The sequence below is a fragment of the Pleurodeles waltl genome, chromosome 6, assembly GCF_031143425.1.
Source record: "Pleurodeles waltl isolate 20211129_DDA chromosome 6, aPleWal1.hap1.20221129, whole genome shotgun sequence".
Classification (NCBI taxonomy): domain Eukaryota; kingdom Metazoa; phylum Chordata; class Amphibia; order Caudata; family Salamandridae; genus Pleurodeles; species Pleurodeles waltl.
Window position 1 is genome coordinate 1,662,505,815 of NC_090445.1, and position 25,060 is coordinate 1,662,530,874.

Below are 25,060 nucleotides of genomic sequence, written 5' to 3' on the forward strand. Positions count from 1 at the left end.
AGATACACCAAGTACAACTTTCATTCTCGCACGAACACAAACTATTTGACACTGAATCAACATCAACAAGAAAATACTCTGGCCTTTCCAGATTGACAAGAAAGGACACCGAGAGAGTGAATGTGTGGTTTAGCAACAGTGCTTGGTGTGATATAAAGAGGAATAACAGAGTGCTTAATTTGTCAATAAAAACGTGCCGGTGCCCAAAGCTCTCTTCTGACAAATACGGCTGCTTCAATTAAAGATGCTAGCAGAGAATCCTGAGGAAGCATATTCTTGAAGCCATCTTGAGCTTCTTTAATCCATTTACAGACACTCCCTGCCCCTTCAACTCACTCTTACAGCATTCTGATTTCTCCCATTGTGACTATTTTTCATTTTTCTCTTCCTCCGTTTTTCCCATATGTGCCTTTTGCTGGCAAGATATGCTTGGGACAGAAAAATAGGCGCTAGCCCTAAAAAATAAGTGCTGGTGCCCTGCACGGGAAACCACTGGCTCAAATTAAGCATACTGTTCTACAGCTCAAGAAGGAAGGCGGTGGAATGGAGGTGGAAAGTCAGAGGAAATCCATGCATTTAGAAACTTTTCTTCATAAAGACCAAGCACTGCCCTATTATATCTGCAGAACTGTCAAAATCGTTGAGTCGTGGGGTTCAACGTAGGTTCAGCGAGGCCGGATCTTCATTAAAATCAAACATTGTCTTATTATATCTTAAGAACTGTCAGAATAGTGGAGGCAGTGTTAGCCAATGGAGGTCCATTGAAGCTGGACCTCTGCTAGATTTTTATGCTAACCACTAGATAAAGTTACACACTTAAGCCTGCATAGATTCGTATAATGTCAGTGGTTAGCCTGAAAAATATGACAGGCGCCCAGCACTCCGCTATCTCCCTGGGACACCTTGATTTATGGAATCCAGTACCTGATGTACACAACCATTCAAGGAAAGCAGAGGGTTTGCAACAGCAGAAGGGCTTTTTACAAACTATGGGGCAGATTTGTATATGGGTGGACAGGCTGTCGTTCCACCAGGGGAACACAGTGAATTATTCTTTCCTCTAGATGGCAGTCATTTATAATGTATTGCTAGGAATCAACGTTGTGGCGGTTCCTGCCAATGCATTGCGCTGTTCGGTACAGGGTTGCACCAGCCTGACGCAGCCCTGCACCCAACAGTTTTCTTCTGAATATAAAAAGTATATTTCTACCCTATCACAGGAGTCCTCCCCGTCAGGCTGTCGGAGAGGTTTGGCTATGGACGTGATGGAGTAGTCACATAATTATCCAACCTTAAAGGCCCCCCGCATTAAAATTGATGAGTGGACCTTTATCTTGGTGGTATGTATATTCCATTGCCGTTGCAAAGGAGCACACATACCACCAAGATATAAATCAGCCCTTTTGTATGGGTCATAAAAAGCTCTCCAACTCAGAAAGGGCTTTTGCAACCCTTTCCAGATCATAAGGAAGAGGTTGGGGGGGAAAAGGGGCCACCCGCTCTTTTTTTTAAAAGATGAAAGGTATTTATCAATTGTGTGTGGCCATAGTTGCTGTCACAAACCATTGGTGAGGTACAGACCCCAAAATGAGGTTGGTCACAGTTTTTAAAAAGTTTTTTTAGAAAATCATGTTGTGTGGTCTCGGGAAGGGGGCGTGTTTGACCTAAACAGGAAACATGTTTGTTTAAAAATAGTACTTGTTTACATCACAATCTTTCTTCTCTTGCATCATCTCCACACCCGATCGTAACTTCTAATTATCCTAGGGCAGCTAGAATTTATAAACTTTTAAGAACGTCTGTTCCACCTAGACTCAAATAACCTATTGAGACATTGTGGGAATCAGATCTTGGTGTTGTTTGGCCAACTTTTTTATGGGATAGTATATGGTATAAGATACATTCCACTGCACACACTGCAAGTCTCACGCAGACCCTATATTTTTTCATAATAGACTTTTCTACACTTCTGTATGCCTTTACAAAACTCAAACTTACAAAAAATGACAATTGTTGGCACTGCCACACTTAGCAGGGTACTGACTTTCACATGTTTTTTTCTTGTCCATCCCTATCTACTTTTTGGTCCTCAATATGTCTCGCATTTCAGCAACAGCTCAGATCTCCTTACCAATGTCATATGAATTACTGTTTTTGGGTGGCATACATGAAATCTGGAGTTCATTCAAGCCTCTTGGAAAATTGGTGGACCTCTTGCTTTCTATTGCAATCTCTATTATTATTTCTAACAGGGAATCTTCGGAGAACATTACTGTCAGACAGTTGTGGAATTCTGTATGTTAACATCATAGACTTGACAGCTACAAGCTTGATTCAACAGGAACTTTCTTCAAACGTCATCAGCTATGGTTGCCTTTAAGTAACTATCACGCACTGCGAAGGAAATTGATTTTTCTCCTCCTTTTTTAAAATGTCAATATATTTCCCATTTTTCTTCTTATATATACTCATTCCATCTTACAATCACTGTAACTACTGTCTATTACCTCTCTCTTCATATGGCTATCACTTGATTCCCTTTTCTATCCCTATAGCTGTTCTCCCTCTCCCTTTCTCTTTCTTCTTTCTTTATTCAAACTTGGAGTCTCTGATACTATATTGCTGTATATGCCTAATTCATTTACATGTTTAATATGCATTTATAAATATAATATTCTTCATATATATTCACAACTGAATATCTCTGTTCTGGCAATGTTAAGTTAATGTTCTTGTATTTGACTCAATAAAAAATTTCTTTAAAAAAAATGTACTTTTTGCTTTAATGGACAGAGGATGGATAAAATAAATCCAGTTTGGAAATGCAAATACAGGCACAGAGGTCAACTGTTACTTGCAGGCTTCCACTCCTCCACTCCTCCAATCATTGGTTGTTCCAAATTGTGACCTGCATAATGATTATTCATTAGGAAGATTGCTTTGTGACCCCTGGCGGATGTACAAATTGTAATGCAACCCATTGCTACCTTGGTCACATTGCTGATTGTATTCCCATTCACAAACCAGTCAGTGTGCAAACTGCACATCCTTTATTATGTCCTCTTCTTTTCTCTTATCAGGATTCAGCCTTAAGTCAGTGCCAAGCTGCATTACCTAATACCATACAGGTTTTATTTCCCAGAAGTGCCTGTCATGCACTTATGAGTTCTCATAGCACACCTGTGTGTGTTTTTTTAACTTGTTAAACTGTTTACTTTGAAGGCCCTTTTTTAAATTAGACTCTTGAACAATTTCACCTTCCTACAGTTACTAAACATTTTACAGCTTCAGGTGCTGAGACGCCACTAAATATATCTGGGTTTGACAGCCCAGCTGTCAAACAGAGCTACTGCTCATCATACAAATAGAGTGAGCTACTGGTCAACCTTTCTAAGGATAGCCAATTTCCACTGGCCTCTCGATCACAAAAGCCTAGAAGGTGTATATTGTTTGACCAACAGAAGGGAAGGCGAAAAGCATTAAGAAAGCGAGAAAGTAATGTGTCTAGCAAACAAGAGAGAGGAGAAGAGCAAATGGAATGAAAGCAGGATGGAGGACAGAGTGTGGTTTTGGTAGGAAGTTCTCCCCGCCAGGCTAAATCCGCAGATTAGATACAAGAACACAGAGGGACAGAGTGCTATGTTGGATCACGGGGATGAGATTGTATCGATTTGGGCTCCATATTAAGATAGTCATTCACTGTGAAAAGTTCAGATTATTGGTCTATTAAAAATTAAAAGTTACACCCTCCTGCAAAATGACAAGTGTTATATTCTAGTCCGACTCGAGTTAAGAGGAAAATGATACCACAAAAACAAGCAATAACAAAGCCAATAAGCATGGCTCTTTTTTTAAATATGAAAGTGCACTTCACCCGATACCTATATTCGATTTTGTGTGTCTTGTGTGGAGCGTCCAGAGGGTGAATGCAAAAATGTTTGATAAAACAGATGAATGGGTGGATGGGTTGGTGAGAAAATTAATGGACAGTCTGATGGTTGATTTGGACAATGAGGTTTGGAATGGGTGTATGGTACGGCTCCCTTGCTCTGCTGCGACCATAAATAGATAATAACAGCCTTTCATTGCAGTGCAAGGACTCTGCATAATCCATGCATTGCACTTCATAAGCTCACTCATGCATCTGATTGCTCAGTCAAATGGCTGCAGGGCTGTGAAAATGAACTTTTGAGCAGGCCCAAGCTGTGAATGGTACTCTTTTCAAACAGTGGCTGAAGGATGCTGACCCAAACAAAACAATCGTTGAAGAGGGTTGGCCCATTGCCGTTCTCTGTATTTTAAATGACAAAAGCTCTGACAAACCAAACCTAAACAAGCATATGCAATGCAAAGGGTCTGGCATTTGTTCGAGTTAAAGCTATTAGCGTTGTAAACTCCTAACCTGACTCTTCTTGCCACATAAATTGAAAATGAAAAGTAAAACAGTTTCACATAAGCGAACAGATTCAAAGTGCCAAGGCATCTGCGTAAAGAAGCACACAAAAAGAAGTTAGCTCGCAGTCAAACGTATCGGCAAATGTGCAATTATCCATGTAACAGGGACGATGTCCAAGGCAGTAACTAAACCGCCCCAAGGAGGGACAAACGTAAAGCATTTACCAATGAAAATAAATGATTTAGAAGGGCAAGCCCATGAACAAGTGGTAGTGATGGGCATGCGGTGGGTATGGTTAAAAGCCCAGATACATACCAACATGTTGGAAAAGCAGCACTTGCGCGCTTCTGTGCTCAACCTAAAAATCATCACCGTAGATTACATTCTCAGAGCTGGTGAAACAAAAATGCATATTGTATTTTGGCACTATAGATATACAGCAACATTAAATCAGAAGGCAGAAATGAAACACTCTCAAAACATTTCAATTAAATAAAAAAGAACAACCATGGTAAAAATGTGCATAAAATGACTAAGATTTGGTAATAAACTAGGGGCCAGATGTAGCAAAGGGTTTTACCCATTCTGTGCCCATGGGAAACTGTGTTCGTACATATGGCCCTAGGTCTTTAAATGTGCTCCCATTGTTTGATCAGTATGCAATGTCAACTTTGTTTCTCTCAGAGAACAAATTACCCACTGAGAAGAAACAGTGAAAAATCCAAATAATGCAGGTTCTCTACAAGGTTTGAAGACACCTCTGTTACTTTGAAACTGCAAATGGGGTTATGTAGCCAAGGTGTCCACTGCAGCAGCGGGAGGGCTAGACACGTCACGTTTTTAAGATAACCACTGACTTTGTAAATGAGATACATTTAAGTTTATTGTAAGTAAATTCATCCTATGTGGATAGCCCAGTGGCGTAGCGTGGGGGGTGCAGGGGGGGCTGGCCGCACCGGGCGCAACATCTGGGGGGGGCGCGCTCGCAAGTGCTAAAATCCACGGGTTAGGGGGCGCAAATTACTTGCCTTGCCCCGGGTGCTGACAACCCACGCTACGCCACTGGGATAGCCCAAGAATCTGGCAAGGGTCCTGCACTCCTAGAGCTATGTTTAAAATATTTGGTGCAGGAAGTCCTACAGGAGGTTTTGTGTGAAGTGCCTAGTTACGCTGTGGTCATAGATACTTGGAGAACTGAAGAGGTGTTTCCAGGTCCGGCCCTAAATCGGATTGACCAGGACAACGTCCTTGGTGGAAAGAAAATGTGGTGTTTGTTGTGTGAGCAGGGGTCATTGCGGTCTGAGGGCAGGGGGTGTGAGGATGATGGGAGGAGGACAGGGGGTTCATGGAGTGCTAACAATTATGCTAAGGTACATTAAGGCTTGATTATAAAGCCCTTCATAAAGATTTTGGCGGACAGAAAAGGCCATCCGCTGAAGCCCCGCGATCAGGTTACCGCCAGTGCAGTCCCCTTCCCGCCGCCCCTATTACAAGTTTCCTGCTGGGCCAGCGAGCAGAAACTTCTGTTTCGCCAGCTGGCCTAGCGGAAAACAGACTACAACATTGATGCCGGCTCATGAAAGAGCCGGTGGCACTGTTGCAGTGCATAGGGTGCACCAGCACCCATCGTGCTTTTCGCTGTCTGCAAATCAGACAGTGAAAAGCAGTACTAGGCTGGCCATGGGGGCCCTTGCACTGTCCATACCAATTGCATGGGCAGTTCATGTCCCCCATGAAGCCCCCTGCCCCACCTCTCTGCCAGCATTTAAATGGCGGTGCTACCACAATGTAAAATCTGGCAGAGAAGGGACTCTTAATCCCCAGGACAGTGCTGCCTTGGCGGATTAAGACCGCCGGCACTGCCAGCCCCTCCAGTGGAGGAGAGATGGCGGTGCTGGCGGTCCAACCGTGGTGCACCAGCTAGGTCGTAATGAGGGGCAAAGTCTTTAACGGGACCCCTATTGAGACCAAGTGGGATGGACGATCTGCTGTTTGCAGGACATTTTTAGGCAGCTCCCTGCTGCACCTCACGGAATATTGGTGCCCCAGGCCCAGCTCGCCCAGGCCCAAGGCCAGCCCTTGGTGTTTCCATGTAGGTAACGGGTAGGGACAGGATGTTGGGTGAGGGCTGCCTCCTTCAGACAGCAAACAGGGAACAGCCTTCGATAACTTCAGTAAAGTACAAAGATCCTTGCTCCTGGCAACCTGTCTTACCGTCCGGGCTGTTCCACAGTTTGGCACTAATGTGAACAGGGGCCAGTGATGTAACAAAGGCCCCGCAGCCCCGTGGTGAGGGAGGGCGAGCTCCAGGGACCCCCCTCAGCACAGCAGACTGTGCAGGGGCAGCAGGCACCTGAATGACTCCAGGGGGAGGGGCTCCCTTCAAGTACTTTTCTGGGGGGGGGGAGGGGGGTGCTGAAGTTTCATTACACCACTGGCAGGGGAGGGTGACAAATTATGAAGGGCCTATTTAGAAGTAGATGTAGGAGCTTTAGGTATCCATTATAAAATCCATAATCCTTATCAAACATTCTATGTATTTATGTTGTTACCACCCTTCAGTGGCTCTCCCTCCGCACACCTGTGACCATCTTTCACTCACTAGTCATTACGATGGATTAAAAAAAAACTTGTGTGGGATTCCTTGGGTGATGGGAATTGCTGCAGACATGAAAGGCCTTTAAGATTTCAATGGTCCATACCTTAATTTATGCCAGTGGCAGCAGGGGTGGGCCCTCATTTTTGGGGACTGGTCCTATTTTTTTTTTTAGCATCAAACTTTGGCTCAGTGCAACAGAGAAAGGCAGAAAAAAATAAAGGAAAAGAAAACAAGGTCAATTGGGAGGAATAAGGGGTGAGTTGAGTGAAGACAGGAAGTATATAGGGTGGTGGAAATCAGCTAGATGTGGAGTCAAGACTTGGGGACCTTTGTATTCATTGACACCAGCAGCACATATGAAATACTTTGCCCCCTGTACTACTTTTCACAAGGTAAGCGATGTCCCTGTCTGAAATTCAATACCAGAAGCCAGGTAATGTTTTGGGAGTTACATAAACGTGGCCGCCAAACCCCAATTATTGGTGGGCAGGTTTTTAGGAACAAAAAGTTTGGGAACGCAAGGCCTTGTTTACACCTCTGGCTTCCCTGAGAAGGTGTTTCCACGCCTCGGGAATAGTAGGGCCTCCCGGTGACGCGTGTTGGCAGCCGAGGCACTGGGAGGGGAGGCAGGCTCCGACCTGCCGCGGTGCTCACTGCCCCGGCTCCCGCCGTGAAGTAACCATGTCTGGTGATGTCGTTCTCAGGCGCAAGACCACGGAGAAGCCGCCCCCAGCCATGTCCGACCCGGAGGACACCGACGACGAGTGCTGGAACGCCCTGGAGGCCCACCGGGTCAAGCTGATCGCCATCATCGACCCCACGCGCATCACCCCCTACCTGCGCCAGTGCCGGGTCCTGAACCGCGACGACGAGGAGCAGGTATTCAACGACCCCAGCCTGGTGGTGCGCAGGCGCAAAGTGGGTGAGTGCAGCCCGGAAACTTCTCCAGACCCGAGAGTTGGCGAAGTGATCATTTATGTTATGCAATGCGCCAGATACTAGATTTACCGTTTCTAAGCGCTATATGTCGTACCTGTATTTTTTCCCTTATGTAATGGTACTTAATATATCGACGTGGGAAGGCTGAGTTACACCACATGCCATACAATGTTGGCTGCGTAATCGGCCACTGCCTCTTGCTGGCATGGGGTATTATAAACGAGTGCCCCCCCATGTGTCACAGCCTTGCAAGTGACACTGCAAATCCTGTACAGTAACACTCGCTGTTTACGGAGGACGTGTAAGGTCACTAGAAAAACGTGTCATCAGGGGCAACATTTAACAGTGTGATGCATTATGGGAGATGTAATTTTGGGGCATTTCAACTGAACCAACTTGACTAAAACCTCGAAACAAAGACTTGTGAATAAGTAGCCATGTACTGGGGCCTGGTGCCTGTGATGATATAGGGATAACCTCATGAAATTGTAGACTTTACTTAGTACGCTGTAGATTTATAAATGACACCTTTTTATGTTTGCACCAATTCACAGTAACCGGAACGAAAAGCAAGGCAGTTTTGCAAATGTTGGAATGCTTTTAAATTTGATTTATTCTACACGTCAACTGCCTGCCGCAGCCGAATGGGAAACAGGATGAATACATCTGTAACTTTTAAGCATCTTCGAGAGTGAGGTGTATTGGTGGCTGATAAACTCTCTTTTAAAGTGGAACTGTCTTTCAATTGTAAGTCAGTGTGGCTTTATCATCAAAATAATTGAAGTTAAAGCTGTGCGACCCATAGTTGGAGCTGGGATGCTCAAACCGTGCCTCTAAGGACGGGTAGCTGGGAATGTGTGGGGTGAAGGGCATCGTTTCTCTACTGGCCACTGGAGTGTTTGTGCGTCTGTTCATTCTGTCCTTAACTTTGAGGCTTTCAGAAAATTAAGAGCATATTTAAGAGCCTCTAGCGCCATTCTAATGCCACATTCGCTTTTTTTTTTAACGCTAATGCAACGTTAGAAGGCCAAAAACGCCGCGCCTTATTTACAAATTGATGCAATGCATGCATAGTGCCACTTTGTAACCTTTGCGCCACATTTTCTTGCACCTGTCTTAATGTATGCAAGGGGGGTGTTTCCCCTTTAGGGGGGCCAAAAAGATGGCGCAAGGAAATCTAAGAGATTTCCTTGCACCATTTTTTTGGGCACTTTTAACGCCTGCTCAGAGCAGGCGTTAAAAGGGGACATGCCATTGAATACAATGGGACTCTATGTACGCTGCATGAATAGCACCAAGATTTTGGCGCTACTCCTTCAGACTACAAACAAAGTTTCCTGCATTCTGACACTATTGTCCCCTACCCTGCGCCATGGTGCACCGTATTTTAAATACAGCGCACACATGGTGGTGGTGGCGGGGGGTGCTAAGGGGCACAAGGAAAGTGGTGCTGCAGTGTGTGCAGCACCACTCTTCCTAAATTATCCCCCAAGTGTTCCTTGAAGGCCTCTTAGCGCTAGAGCAAGACATGCATCGCCAGTGGTAGATTGGCATTAGATATCCCTGAAGCGGAAGTTACCAGAAAACATCCCTTCTGTACCTTCCTGTAGCTACAGACACTGTAAAACGTGGCTGTTGACATGTGCCCGTCTTAGGATGGCAGGCATTTTCCTTTAAAGTAACATGGTAGGCAGATGGAACCCAGTTTCTGCTTGCAATCCTTAAATGTACCTATTGCCACATGTCCTTCTTTATTCTCACACACTGTGCTTGTGGTTTTCGTCTGTTGTGAAATCCCTGCTGTGGGTGGAGGTTGGACAATAATGTTTCTGTGTTGACAATAGTACATAAAATATTAATATAGCCTTGCAGCCTGCTTCAGAGGGTTCAATCATTAACTGAATGCCACCTTTACGAGTTGCAGGGTCGAGCTGTTTTAAGAGGACTTTTAAGGCCCTTGGCCGAAGGACTAAAATGCTATTGGAATAATCTTTCCACTAATTGAGGGTTCAACGTTCTAATTAAGCAGGGAGAAACAGACAAACACTGGAATGAGGGAGTAGGGGGCAATGAGGACTACTATTCACTCTATGCCATACCATTGCTTAAGCAGAGCTCATAATATTCCAATGGTCTACTTGATATTATATTAAAACGCCTTCAAATATTATCATATTATTTTAGAGTCACCCATCCAGAAAGTGGTGCAAAAATAAATTACGCGAAAACCTGGAGATAAAAATGGTATTGACCAACTATTTTCACATGCATTTTTAGTTTGTGGTGACAGTTTTTCTGTTTTTTTTAGTTAGAAGTTAATGGATTTTCATGGAAAATGTATAATTCTCACCACAGATTGATAAGGAAATACTCGAATACTGCTACAAATCAGTCTACATTTTTCATACACCGCTGTGTTGTAGAAACTGCTTCTGGTTTTAGTTAATAGGTAAACAGACACATTTATCTCCAGTCCTGAGGACACCAGAGGATGCAATTTGACATTTCTGAAGCTACTGTTTTTTTATTAACTATTTAATTTAGCACGTTCTCAAGTACCAAACCGACCAAAGGCATTGGATCACTGTGAAATGATCAAATATGAGCATTTAAAAGAGTAAGAAGGAGGCCATCACATACTTAAAAAAGTCTCAGTGAAGCAGCAATGGAAAACCAACACAGATATCAAACTCCCATACAAAACTCGAATATTAGGTATGACTTATTACCAAAACAGAGATATTAAATAACAGAGACTGGAGCACATTTGCTCCAAAGTAAGGTTTCACCTCAGGAGCAACTTGATTTCACATAAGTTTTGCAGGGCTTCCATTATAAAAAAGGGAGAAACACATTTTTCACAATTTTAAAGGTCAAAAGACTGGGTCAGGTGTGAGGCACAATATTTGTTCCCATATACAATGTATGCATATCGAGTGAATAGCGATATCCATTTTCCCCGTTTCCCTTTAAAAATAGGACATTCATGTGGCACAATCTTCCCTCAAAATTTGTAATGCACACATAATGCACACAATAAACGTGTTATATATTGTTTCACAGTCAACTTTCTCTATTGTGCACACGTCCTTATGTAATATAGTTGGGGTAAATTCTCATGCTTTATTTCCTATTACACACAAAGCAACATGGTGGATACTGAATCTACTCTACTTTTTCTACCAATGTAGTGTTTGGGGAAAATAGCCCCTATGCATATGATGAACCAGTGAAGTGATGGCATTTTGGGGTCACAGGGTTTTAATTGTGGGCACACAACACCAACCATTTCTGGCACTTCTGTAACACAGGGTAGGGAGCAGCTTTAAAGTGCCACATTGAGGGGGTCCCATATCGTTGGTCGAGGGTCCTAGGTGACCTTCTTTGGATATGAGGGGAGTCCTCCAACTTGTAAAATTGCTCTTTTTTCCGGAGTTCTGAAAATTCCTGCATCATTTCCACTACCAGGGCCGTCCTTTAGCATGAGCGAGAAGCTGGGCCCATGCCCAAGGCACCAACCTTCAGAGGGGCGCAGGAACAGACTTCTGCAGTTTCCCTCCAACCTAGCTCCATAAAAATGCAGACTCTTTCTCTCTGTCACACACACACACACTCTCTCTCTCTCTCTCTCTATACATCGTTACTTTTATGCACGCATAATTGTACATAGTGTCCATTTACACATGCAGAAATGAGTTGCAACATCATAAATGCAATTCGGAAAGGAATTCCAGACCTATACCTGGGACCTGCAAGTTATGCTGCTTCCCAGGCTTACTCCTTTTCTAACATTTCTAAACAAGGAACATTCACTCCAAATGTAGGGGAAACCTAGGAGTACATTTTTGAGTCTATCTGTAAATCTGATCATAAGTGTTCAAGGTTCTCAGTTTACAGTTTAAGGGACCTGGTGATTCCTTGTGTAAATAAGCTCTAAGACATCCTACGCCCTGGTGTTGTAAATATTGAGAACTTCCCAAACAATTAGGTAGATGGAGGATTACAGAAGTTTCAGGGGTTCAGTCAAAACTATGAGGGTAATGGTGTGTGCACAGCTGCCTGAAGTCAGAGCAAAGGTGACTGCACCCCTCCCGACATGGCAGCCATACCTCCACTCTCCATGATCTCGCTGTTAGCGTTGCGGCGGTCCCGGCTGGTAAACTATCTTATCCTGTGAATTTCTAAGATTCTGTCCCCCCCACTATTTGTCTCTGATTTCAGAGGTTGACAGGGGCGAGATTCAAGTGGACATTGAATGACCGCAGCAGAGGACACCGTGCTCTTGATGTCTGTTCCAAGCTTTATGCAGTACGTTGGCTGATCCCGAGTCAAGGATTGTGCGATGCTCTTCCTAAAGACCTTATCCAACCTGCAACCCATCCCCACCTGGAGACTCCAGTGGGTGTCCCTGGCAGGGGGCTGGGGGACCATCCTGCAGGTCTCAACACAGAAAAGGTGCTGCACGGGGGCTTGTGCGGCGGGAAGATGTAAATCGCTCAGAGGGGTTATAGGAGCAGGGCGTATGGAAGGGATACAGTCGATAACCCCTAACAGAACTCCTGCAAATATCAGACAGTTTGTTGGCCAGCTGGGCAGAAACCTCAAAATAGCAACATTGAAAATTCGGCTTACCATCGCAAGAAAAGCAGTAGGCAATCTACAAAAAATCAGGATACAGAAACAGCAGACTGAGAAGAAAAATGTGGGACTCACCCTAGTACACCGCTTGCATCTCCTGAATTTAGCAAAGAAAATCAGGATTTGAGTGCAGGTGGATTGCTTATTGGAAAGCTCGCTGTAGACAATACCCTTAGACTGTTGCTTCTGAAGTGCTTCAAAACGATAAATGGTTGCTTGCTACTCTACAGGCAGACATTTACCGGTCTCTGCCGCTTCTCTAATGGAGTCAAGCTCTGTCCATGCTACAGAATCAACTACAGTAGTTAGTACTGATGTTAAAGCAGGTCAGAAGCAGATACCAATTTAAGAGAATCCTTGGAACAACTGGAAATGGGTAACAAAAATTCATCCCAAGTTCAAGGCAGTACCATTGAAAAATGTTGCAGCAACAACTGGCATCGAAGAGACTTGACACACGAACTACCCAGTATTTCTCAATATAGGTTGTAAGTAAATTATGTTAATGAAAATGGGAGGACAGTCCAAAGCTGGATGTACTGAACCCCCTAATCAGGGTTTTATCCCAGACAACATCCTCTCAGGAAGAGATAGTATAGCTCTCAAGATTTGCATGTTCCCTAGAGCAAGAGTCATGTTTGACTAAATCCAATCAATTGCAAGTCACAACTGTATATTTTGTTAAACCAGCCCGTACTGGGGAAATTTGCAATTTGAAAATCAAATGCAGACTGAACCAAGAGAACCAAACATTCTAAACCCCCCTGGGCAATTTGACCAAACTAGCTAGTCTTAATGTGTAAGGGGCCCTGATAACTTTTCTAACAGATTTTCAAAGAGATCAAATGCATCTAGGTACTTTTGTTTGTGCCTGAAATATGAAAAAGCTCGAGATTGAGAAAAAATGTACTCAGTATGCAATCCGACTTGAATAGCTTCAAAGAGAGGCTCAAGACAACCTAGTGGGGCTAGATAAGCAGACGTGGTTGCATGCCAAAGAGCTCTATGATATCAGGGTTCAGCTCTTAGATCCGGAACGCCAACAGAGAAGATCAAACCTAACATTTGTAGGAATCTGTCTCAACAGTGGTGGACTTTATCGAAGACTTGATCAAAACTCAAATGTTACCAGTGGTCACAGAAGATCTCACAATAATGTAAGCTTATCTGGGGTACTTTACTGAGCACCCGGGCAGTACCGCCCCACAACTAACATGTTCAATTTTGGTGACTTTAGGATTCAGGAACAATTTTCTTCTGCTGCAATTAAGCAGAAATCTTTCAAAACGCATGATGACTACAATTTTCATTTTTTTTCTGACATGACTTATGAAACATCTAAGCGCCGAAAGGAACTTCAGATGTTGACTCCTTAAAGCTGAGGGTGTACAAGCTATTTTGACGTAAACCGCTAGACTGAAAGTGCCCATCAACAGTAGATACAAAGGCCCATATTTATTCTTTTTTAGCGCCACATTTGCACTGTTTTTTGATGCAAAAATGGTGCAAACTTACAATAATACAAATGCATTTTGCAATTTGCGCCGTTTTTGCGTCAAAAAATGACGCAAACGCGGCACAAAAAAAGTATAAATATGGGCCAAAGTCTTCCATGAAACTGAGACAGCCCGAAAATGCTTAAAATAATTGAAAAGGGAGGAGGAGGGAAGGGAGTAGTGTAACAGAAAAATTAGTAATGAAATCGTTTTCACACTTAGCAATTAATTTATTGTGTGCTCTGGTAGTCGATATAAATGATTTTAGTGGAGAAATGGAGGGGAGCACGAGGGTGTATAGCACTGAGTAAGAAAGAACTGGATAAAGGAAGGCAGACGGGTAATGGAAGCTGCTTCTTGTTACCTCAGGCGCTGAGATCGTGCCGTGGGAAAAGAATGGGAGGGTACCTGGACAAGCAGGCGGGGCACTTGGGGGCTTGGCTAGGTTTCGTTGGTTCATTTACCACGAGCAGTTGGGTTCAAAAGAGTAAGCAAAGGGGCCGAAACAACATTTTTTCACTGCAGAAAAAGCTTAGGAGCTGTCAACTGTGTAACTTGCAAGCAATTTTGAAACCATCTCTTTAGCTGAATTAAAGATCATTTGTTTAAATGTTAATGGCCTAAATAATCAGGAAGAAACAAACGCGGTTTTAGCATTGTTAGCTAAACAGAAAGGGTCACTAGTCTTGCTGCAGGAGAAACCCATTAAGAAGCACAGGGAAAAATCAACCAAAAGGGTTCCATTTGATCTCTTGGTCCATTCTTCTGCATCAGCGGTACATAAGGTGGTAGCAGTTTTAGCGGGTAGGAAATGATCTGTACATACAGTTAAAGCAGCTGCGGATGAAACAGGAAGATGGGCCATTGCAGAGATCCAGTTAGAGCAGCCTTCTCTGACAGCTGTTTCATTTAAAGCTCCACAGTAGATGATCCTAAAGTGATTTATGATTTGGTAGATGAATTTCCCAGGACTGTTATAATTGGTGGGGCCTTAAATCTTCCCCAGTCTGCAGAGTTAGAATCAATAGATGATCCTAAAGTGATTTATGATTTGGTAGATGAATTTCCCAGGACTGTTATAATTGGTGGGGCCTTAAATCTTCCCCAATCTGCAGAGTTAGAATCAATAGATGATCCTAAAGTGATTTATGATTTTGTAGATGAATTTCCGAGGACTGTTATAATTGGTGGGGCCTTAAATCTTCCCCAATCTGCAGAGTTAGAATCAATAGATGATCCTATAGTGATTTATGATTTTGTAGATGAATTTCCCAGGACTGTTATAATTGGTGGGGCCTTAAATCTTCCCCAATCTGCAGAGTTAGAATCAATAGATGATCCTAAAGTGATTTATGATTTTGTAGATGAATTTCCCAGGACTGTTATAATTGGTGGGGCCTTAAATCTTCCCCAATCTGCAGAGTTAGAATCAATAGATGATCCTATAGTGATTTATGATTTTGTAGATGAATTTCCCAGGACTGTTATAATTGGTGGGGCCTTAAATCTTCCCCAGTCTGCAGAGTTAGAATCAATCAGATCTAAATGTTCTCAAAGGAAGCCAAAAAATGCCTAATGCAATAACAACTTAAAAGGAATCTTTGACTTGTTGAACCATGGCGAGCAGCACCCCATTTTTTTCCATCTGGTTCCATTAAGTTTCCCAAATAGATGATCCCTTAGTTCCAGACTCAATAAAGGAGGCGATTGGTTATTTTATTTCGAATTGCTTCTCAGATCATACAGAGATTTCTCTAGACCTTTTATATACTCCACCTTCTCTCTATCGATGGAATTTTAATTACAAGCTCTCTGCCAGGAGTGGATTCCTCGATCAGCTGGCAGTTAAAGCTCAGTTATATTTTCCCCTAAAATGGGGATACTGCAGCACTGGAAAATATGTGGAATGCATACAAAGTCACAATGCGGGGGGAGGGGGGAATCACATTCCTGGCCAATATAAGAAAGCTTGAGAAGGCTAAAGTTAAATGGTATCAAGAAGCGCTTAATTCAGCCAAACAAAAACTACATCCACAAAGCATCAACCAGAACTACCAGGTAAGAGAGATAGCAAAGCAAAATACATGGAATTATTTTTTCAAGAACAAGATTGTTAACTCAACCATGTTCGGTATCTCGACAGATATACAAGGAGGGAGAATCATCTGGAAAGTTGTAGACTCGGGTGTATTTTTATTTACGCTGGTGTAATCGGAGTCATTTTGGTAATTCTGTGTTACTCTTTGCCAAGGAATTACTGATAATGTGATTACGCCTGCTTGCGTAGTTAAGGGTAATTGGTGGGAATACAATCCTACTGCAAGAGCACATTTAGCAACTGTGAGGAGCCGCTGGTCTCAATATTTGTGTTCGGCTGCATTCAGGGCTACTTCTTAAGGCAAAATGCATCCTCGCCACCATTTTGTACACAAGGGTGCCTTTTGCATTAAGAAAATATTGCTAGATGCTGGTAGTTAGATGGGAGTTGTATTTTACTCCAATAGCACATTTAGTGCTATTTCTTAGTGCAAAATGGCTTGTTGTGCCCATTTTGTTTACAAGGGGAGCAATTTGCAATGAGAAAATAACGCTAAATGCCGGGGAGAAGCTGGGTGAAAATTTTACCCCGCAAATACGTTTACCGTGCATGAGTGGCTGCTTGTGCTTGCTGTTCGTGTTCTGTTGCATCTAGCACCAAAATTCATTCTTACTTTCATTTTAGACGCAAGAGAGCATTTGTGCAGTAAGAAATAGCTCTAAACACAGAATGATCTTCTCACGTAAATATGCATAATCTCCTTGAAAGTTTAGGTAACTCCGCTTGATTACGCTACACTGAATTACCCAAGTTACGCCCACTCCTAAAAATGTTAGCATGGTGGCTTAGGATCTGCAGATCTCAAAATATATTAATAAAATAAGGGGCCCAAATACCGGTATACTATCAGAAACAAGGCAACAAATTGAAAGAAAAATTTGGGCGCATTTTTGTAACATTTGAATGATGAGGATCTTGAGAAACGTGGACTATCATTAGAACAAGGAGTCTACTTAACAGGCAGCATTTCCCAATATCAAGTGGGCCTACAACTGTGAAGTGCACCGCATGGAATGTAGATTGAGAAGGAAATATTTGTAGCTTCTTTTCTAGAAGGCCTTATTAAGCACACCCCGGTCATAAAATATGGTTGCCAACATCCAGCGTCCCAATGGCACCCAAATGTATTTTTACTTCTTTTGCCCAAGGTACTTCTGAGTTCTTAATTTATCCAGTGGTTGCAGATGGTGGGCACTGGCACTTAGTTTTTTGGAGAGAGGCTTATTTTTTAATCAGCAGACTTTGACCCAGAGCAAATGAGAAAAAGACAAACAAAAGGAACAAAGGGAGTAACGGAAGAATGACAGATCCTATGTGCAGTAAACAGATAAAGCAGTGATGAAAAACAGCCTGTAAGTGATATAAAGAGACAGTAAATGTAGGGTCATAGGAGAAAGGGGCAGGAGTTGAAATCAAAACTAGGCAACCTTGGTATTCAGCAACTGTTGACCTACAATACTTTCAACTGGATGCACAAAAGGCTGAAAACTGAAGCCCACAATGCATGACGACTTGTCAATAGCTTCCCCAGTACACCATGTCAACATACTAGCTTGACAGCAGAAACTGCCTGTGTTAATCTGGGAAAGACAAATCTGTTGTTCCATGTAGCAACTGATCCCAAATCAAAACGTTTCAGTCTCTACTTTTCAAACATAAAAAATACATATTTCAGCTATTTTCCTTCTATGATTTATACACATTTCATTATTAGTTTAGAGTCAATAATTTGTACTTTATTAGTTCTTCAGAAATTTACTCTGCTTTCAGTAAATCATTCAAATTATAGTAGGGTTCATTTGCATAGATCAAAGCATTTCAGTTGCAATTACACCAGAAAGGGAACCTTAGATTACACATGCTGACGCCTTTTCCACTTTATTTTTTTCTGGCTGGGATGGGTTTGTGCCTCATGGCAGATTCAGACATAAAACATTTTGAAATGTTTCACATGTCCTGGTATAAATTTCCCTATTTTTTTTTTTCTGAAGAAAGAGTTCTTCTTTGTGTGCCTATGCTTGGAAACTTAGAAAAGTACTATAAGGTCTGCAATGCCATCATTTCATGGTGGATTTTATTTCTCTGTGTTTTTTCACCTAAGCAGCTCCTGGCTTCGAGATGGAAGCCCACCTGGCAGGAAACTTTACATATTAAGTGCCTGCCTCATTGCGGAAGATTGCAATATGCGTTCATTATTCTATGGATCTTGAAAGGACCCTTTGATCACTGGGAAACGACTGTTTAGAATATGGATTACTGTCCCTTTTTTAAACAAGTATGGTAGTATTCCTAAATGACAAGCTCTCACCAAAAACTAAGCACTTGTGGCCCACTACACTATCCCTGATTCTGAGTTTGTCGGAATAACAGTGTTTTTTTTTTTTACACCAGATACATTCCGAAACATTATTTATCAGGTGTAATAAGTAGCACCTATTACGAATTTCTGGGGACATAGCATGCTGATTTTGTGCTTACAACACCAACATTTGCATGGTACAGTAAATACAGTGGGGCATATTTATACTCCGTTTGCGCCGAATTTGCGTCGTTTTTTTCGACGCAAATTCGACGCAAAACTAACTCCATATTTATACTTTGGCGTTAGACGCGTCTAGCGCCAAAGTTCATGGAGTTAGCGTCATTTTTTTGCGTGAACACCTTCCTTGCGTTAATGATATGCAAGGTAGGCGTTCCCGTCTTAAAAAATGACTCCGATGCTATTGCGTCGGATTTATACTCCCGGGCAAAAATGACGCCTGGGAGTGGGCGGGTCTAAAAAACCCGCATTAGCGCCGGATTTTATCGCCTGGGTCAGAGCAGGCGTTAAGGGACCTGTGGGCTCAGAATGAGCCCAGAGGTGCCCTCCCCTGCCCCCAGGGACACCCCCTGCCACCCTTGCCCACCCCAGGAGGACACCCAAGGCTGGAGGGACCCACCCCAGGGACATAAAGGTAAGTCCAGGGAGGTATTTAAAAAAAAAAAAAAATTGTGGCATAGGGGGGCCTGATTTGTGCCCCCCTACATGCCACCATGCCCAGGGGACAGAAGTCCCCTGGGCATGGCCATTGGGCAAGGGGGCATGACTCCTGTCTTTGCTAAGACAGGAGTCATTTCTATGGGGGATGGGCGTCGTAAAAAAATGGCGCAAATCGGGTTGAGGCGATTTTTTTTTTTTGCCTCAGCCTGACTTGCACCATTTCTGGACGCCCATACGCCATTTTCCCCCTACGCCGGCTCTGCCTGGTGTACGTCGTTTTTTTAAACGCACACCAGACAGCGCCTGCGGCTAACGCCGGCTAACGTCATTCAATAAATACGGCGCCCGCATGGCGCTTCAGAATGGCGTTAGCCGGAGCTAATTTTTTTGACGCAAAACTGCGTTGGCGCAGTTTTGCGTCAAAAAGTATAAATATGGGCCAGTATACCTTCGCCTATTGAATTCTGTCAGGTTTGACAGGATGAAATTTAGTGAATGGTGATATGTTTAACAAACCCTGTAATTGCTGAATGGGACAAATAGACTCAATTTGTAACCCCACTCTTCATACAAACAGGGGTTTAAGAAGGGGTCAGAAAACACAGACTCACTCATTATCGGAGCCATTGTCTTTTGTCCTGGCGTGGTCAAAAACAGTTGTGGCTCGTGGGGTGTGGGATAGGAGCAGTGGTTGCAGGGGTGGTGGGGGAGGAGCAGAGGGTGTAGGGGGGAGGAGTGGGGCGCGGGTCAGGGGAGAGGGAAAGCAGCGTTAGGAGTGGCCGGAGCCATCTGGCTCAGCACTCCAAGGCAGAGTGGGAGCCTCTGCCTGCTGTCTCCAACCCAGCAACACAGTGCCGGGTTGGAGAGTGCCCCGTGCACATGTCTGTTTGCCGGCCCGAGACAGCTGGCCAAACATACATGCGCACACTCCCCCCTCCGTCCCTGTCACGTCCGATGGACCCGCCCCTTTTACAATAAAACAATAATAAACATAGTTTTATTATCGTCTTATTGTAAAAGATTTGCAGCTGCTGGTGGGGGTGACGCTCCTCCACCATAGTGGAGGAGCCGCTGCTGGTTAAAAAGCAAACAAACACAAACAATGGACAGAATGTGGAACCAAACAAACATTCACCCCCAGTCAGAGATCTGGGTTTAATCCATCAATTCTTTTACTCACCAGGCCACCCCAGTTTAGACCCAGCCATATACAAATGAGCCTCGACCCTGTTCCCCACGGGAACAGTCCAGCCTGAATTGCCAGGCTAGGTCCTCCCTGGACCAAAAGCAAGCATCCGGGGACAGGTTTCAGGGTATCACCCTTCATCAGCCAGGCTAGCTTGAATCCAGTGGCATAGTGAGCCCGGAACCCACATCTGGGCATACCTGGCACACTTAGGGCGACAAAAGTAAAAAAACACTAATGATTGACGGAATGCAGAACTAATCAAACATTCTCCCCAGTCACAGATCTGTGTTAAATCCATCTATTCTTTTGCTCACCACGCCACCCCAGTTTGGACCCAGCCATATTCAAATCAGTGTTGACCCTGTTCATCATGGGAACAGTCCAGCCCAAACTGCCAAGCCAGGTCCTCCCTGGACCAGAAACAAGCATCCTAGGACCACCCTTCATCAGCCAGGCTAGCTTGAATCTATTGGTATAGTGACCCCGGGACCCATGTCTGGGCATACCCTGTGCACTGAGGGTGACAAAAGCAAACAAACACAAATGATGGATGGAATGCTGAACCAATCAAACATTCACCCCCAGTCACATATCTGTGTTTAATCCATCAATTCTTTTGCTCACCTTGCCACCACAGTTTGGACCGAGCCATATGCAATTCAGTTTTGACCCTGTTCCCCACGGGCCAACAGTCCAGCCCCAACTGCCAGGCCAGGTCCTCCATAGACCGGAACTAAGCATCGTGGGACTGGTTCTTGGGTATCACCCTTTATCAGACAGTCTAGCTTGAATCCAGTGGTATAGTGAGCCCGGGACCCATGTTTAGGCATACCCTGAGCACTGAGGGTGACCAAAGCAAACAAATACAAATGATGGACAGAATGCTGAACCAATCAAACATTCACCCCCAGTCACAGATCTGGGTTTAATCCATCAATTCTTTTGCTCACCATGCCACCACAGTTTGGACCCAGCCATATGCAAATCACATTTGACCCTGTTCCCCATGGGAACAGTCCAGCCTGAACTGCCAGACCAAGTCCTCCCTGGACTGGAAACAAGCATCCTGGGACTGGTTTCAGGGTATCACCCTTCATAAGCCGCATTCCATCCATCATTTGTGTTTGTTTGCTATGGTTAAAAAGCAGCTCCTTAATTTTATATTCTAATAATAGTTAGACAGCACCTAGTGCTTTGTTTCCGGAGGTGATGATGCAGTGATGCAGAGATCTTCAGGGCAGCAGATTGTAATATGCCAAACACAATTGTCTGGGCTTTGATGCTTGACCTAAAAGCAGACTTGACTGCTTATTCTTTTATTTCTTGTTTGGGGAATACAGTATCCATCAGAAACCGTGTTACGAACATATAAATTACTCTTTCTTCCTACTCCATGGATAATCTTATGTGTTGAACAAGGCAGAAAACCAAACATATGAATCTCTTTCAGGTTCCTTTATTGAATTTGATTGTCACACATGGTAGTAAAGCACAGGCACAAGAAATGTGAAATAGGCTCTCACAAAACAACTCTCCATCACACCAATGTCTTTCAAAGCCACTTTGTGTAAAGGAAAATCAGATGCTTCTTGTATAGAAGAATGGAAGTAGACCAAACCCAGCCTGGACTGCTTCAATATACAATCAATTTAATGTACACGATGTCCTCCAATTAGGACACAATCAAAGGCAAACATCTCAGCACACCTTTCTCTAGGAATGAAGAAACCCCTGTAATGCCCACCTGGAAGTTTTAAGATTTTTAGAAATACCTGATAACCAGTACGTATTATGTTGCTAATGATAACATGCTTAAGTTTCCAGTGAAGACGTGTCTAGTTGATGGTAAATATTTTCTGATCCTTAGTCTTCAGGGGGTCTGAATCCAAGTTGGTTGTTTTCAGTACGGGAGTAATGCATTTTACTATCTGGACATCAAGCACAATGAGTTAGAGAGGTATTAACTATTGAGAACCAGAACTTAAACACTCATTCACAGACCTCATTACAAAATGATTACAGCCTCTTCCTGTTGGGCACCAAAGCTGTGGTGGTGATGGATCACAAGAGAACTGGCAGCAACAGGTCTGAGTGTGCTGTTTAAATGGCATCTCGATTGTTGGCTGGTCATCTTCCACAGCCAAAGTGCCAGTCAAAGACCTCTTTACTTGGTGAAGGAGGGGGAATGAGTCAAAGAGTATCAGAATTGGGGCATTCATGGCTCCTGTTCTCAAAGGTGGTTATGTTCCCATGGAAGCTCCTTCCACATCTCAGAGGATGTCGGGGACACCTGCTGCTTCTACTTCCTCAGAACTGCCAAGGACCTCTTGGAAACTGTGTTGGTGTTTATTGTCATGCCACCTCAAATAAGTAATGCTGAAAAGACATCAGTACCGACTTGTGAAAGAGAATGTAACACTATGTCTGCCGAAATCCCAGGCAGATCTAGCAATACCCACCCACATATACGGGTGTCATCCCCAGTGGAATTTTTCCATTACCGCACACTGCATTATGTAATTGACGGTCTTTATCACCTGGTTCTAGGGAATCCTGTGGGCTGGCAGTGAATACCACCCAGTTGTTTTTTGAGAGGCCGCATCTTGTGTTGACTACAGTGGTAAAGCATCGATTGTCTTCGGATAGCGGCTAGTTCTGTTACCCGCAGCGTTCCAGAGGGGTGCTGCTCAGATTGAGGTCCCTAGTGGAGCCACGCATCCTACATTTTCATGAGATAGATTGAAAAGGGGTTGCTGATTATCCTATGACAGAAATGATTGCTTTATATTGGTCTTATTGATGGTTTACACTAGGAATGGTTCGCAGTGAAGCACAGCCATCAAGTAAGGGTAGCAATAGCTGGCAGTTGACCCCCCCTCCCTCCAGATTGTCTTTGGTACTTCTTGCTGCCTCACGTCTCAAGGATCAGGACGGCAGTAACAGGAACAGGAACCCCCAGCAGGCAAAAAATAGTTTGAGAAGTTAAAGGTTGGACAATAGGTCAATGCTGTGATGTCATCAAGGATCAAACGATGGGTCATTTCTAAGGCTAATTCTCTCGTAGCTTTAGAAAATCATGTGTTACAAGATATTTTAGAAGCTCACAGAAAAGTTTTCAAAGAGGAGTGAGGCTGTGTTAAACACAGTTATCCCTAAAGTGTCCGCATTGACTTTGTCATAAGGTATATTATGCCCTACTAATTGATGTAGCACAGTTTCAAGAACATTTAGAACAGCTTGAAAAAGATGGCGCCTTAGAACCAGTGTATTTCTAAGAGTGGGTATTTGACAGCTGTTGTGGCAAAAAAGAGGTATGGGGAAAATCCATTAATGTCCTAATCTCACTTCCTTGAAAAAGAGCATATATATTGATTGTCATCTTCTGCCAAACATTTTTGAGATATTTACTCAACTGGGTAATGCCTTGAATTTTTCTATTGTTGACTTGAGATCAGCCTATCACCAAATTGAAGCTGAATATGAATCCTGGGCTGTCATAGTTTGACTCTTGCTCTGGGCAAGACTGCTGGTTTAACAATGACAGTACTTATGTTTGTAGGTGATTATGCCAGTCCTACAACAAGTCGCAACTGTCGTCCCCACCGTCCTGGCTCACAAGCAGCACCTCACCAAAAACCACAACAAAACACAGTGTAAGGCGATTTGTGGCAGCCTTTACACATGGACTTAAGAGTGCAACATCTCCGGGAGTGTCGTGGTTAAACAGAGATTACCCTTTTCTACCATAAACAACATGTCTCAATCAAACACAGGCAATGAAGGAGACGCAGTAAAGTTTTCAATAGGTTTTATTAACAAAACTGCAGTCTACAATAAGTTGCATAGGATACAATGATAAGGATAATGAATAATGCAAGAAACAGAATTGTGAACACAAGAGTCATTAATACAAAGACCCCCACCATCTTCCAATAACATATGACATGCAATATGAAATATGGCCTAATACCCTAGAATGATGAACCTAATCTCTAACCTAATACTATGTCCATGAGAAGAGCCCCCCCACCCCTCGTTACCTAGGAAAGAGGTCTCTAGCTCAGACTCCGTAGGGACACGAAGACTGGGTCAGCGTCAAGGTGACGTGCAATATCGAAAGCAGCGATGGCATATGTGAAGTGCATTTATACGGATCTGCTCAGACCCCTGACGTAGGTCTGTTCCCAAACAATAGATAACAAGACATGCTTTGGGCGGTAAATACATAAACAATTCCTCGAAAGCCCAAAGTGGGAAAGTACCTAAAGTAAATACCTACATCTTATCTATCTACTGGCGCTGATAGTGACTCCTTAGCAGAGTGGCACTGATAGCAAGAAACTAAAACATTGTCCTAACTAGAAACAATGCAGCTATCTTGGAAACATATAATTAAATAATTGTGCTAAAGTAGAGCAAGCTAAGTAGGTTAAAAGTCACTGGGTGACGGGGGCACAGGCCTGCAAGCCAGAAGGCTAAGCTAACTCCTGCATCCCATTAAAACAAGATAGGATTCACTACAGGGCATTGACACCGTCCATCACACCTTTTCATGCTCATTATTGTTTTTGAATGCCATTTGGACCTGTCTGACATAATTTTTTTCAGAAATTGCTATTCAAGCTTTTTCAACATGTGCATGCTTTACAGGGTGACATCCTTATTCATGCTTGCTCTGTAGACAAAAACACTTGCACCATGGATCACATTTTAGATATTCTGGCA

At 43.4% G+C, this 25,060-nt stretch overlaps 1 protein-coding gene across 4 annotated transcripts in view; it reads left to right on the plus strand.

Moving 5' to 3' along the window:
• Positions 1-25,060, plus strand: part of CARD9 (caspase recruitment domain family member 9) — a 138,203-nt gene that overhangs the window by 45,859 nt on the left and 67,284 nt on the right. For 2 of the 4 annotated variants that reach the window (XM_069241612.1, XM_069241613.1), the window contains exon 1: positions 7,633-7,917. In XM_069241612.1, coding sequence (XP_069097713.1) covers positions 7,677-7,917 — 241 coding nt within the window. In that variant the 5' untranslated portion in view covers positions 7,633-7,676. Of the gene's footprint in view, positions 1-7,631; positions 7,918-25,060 lie in introns of those variants that run through there. The other 2 variants (XM_069241611.1, XM_069241610.1) reach the window with 2 other exon arrangements.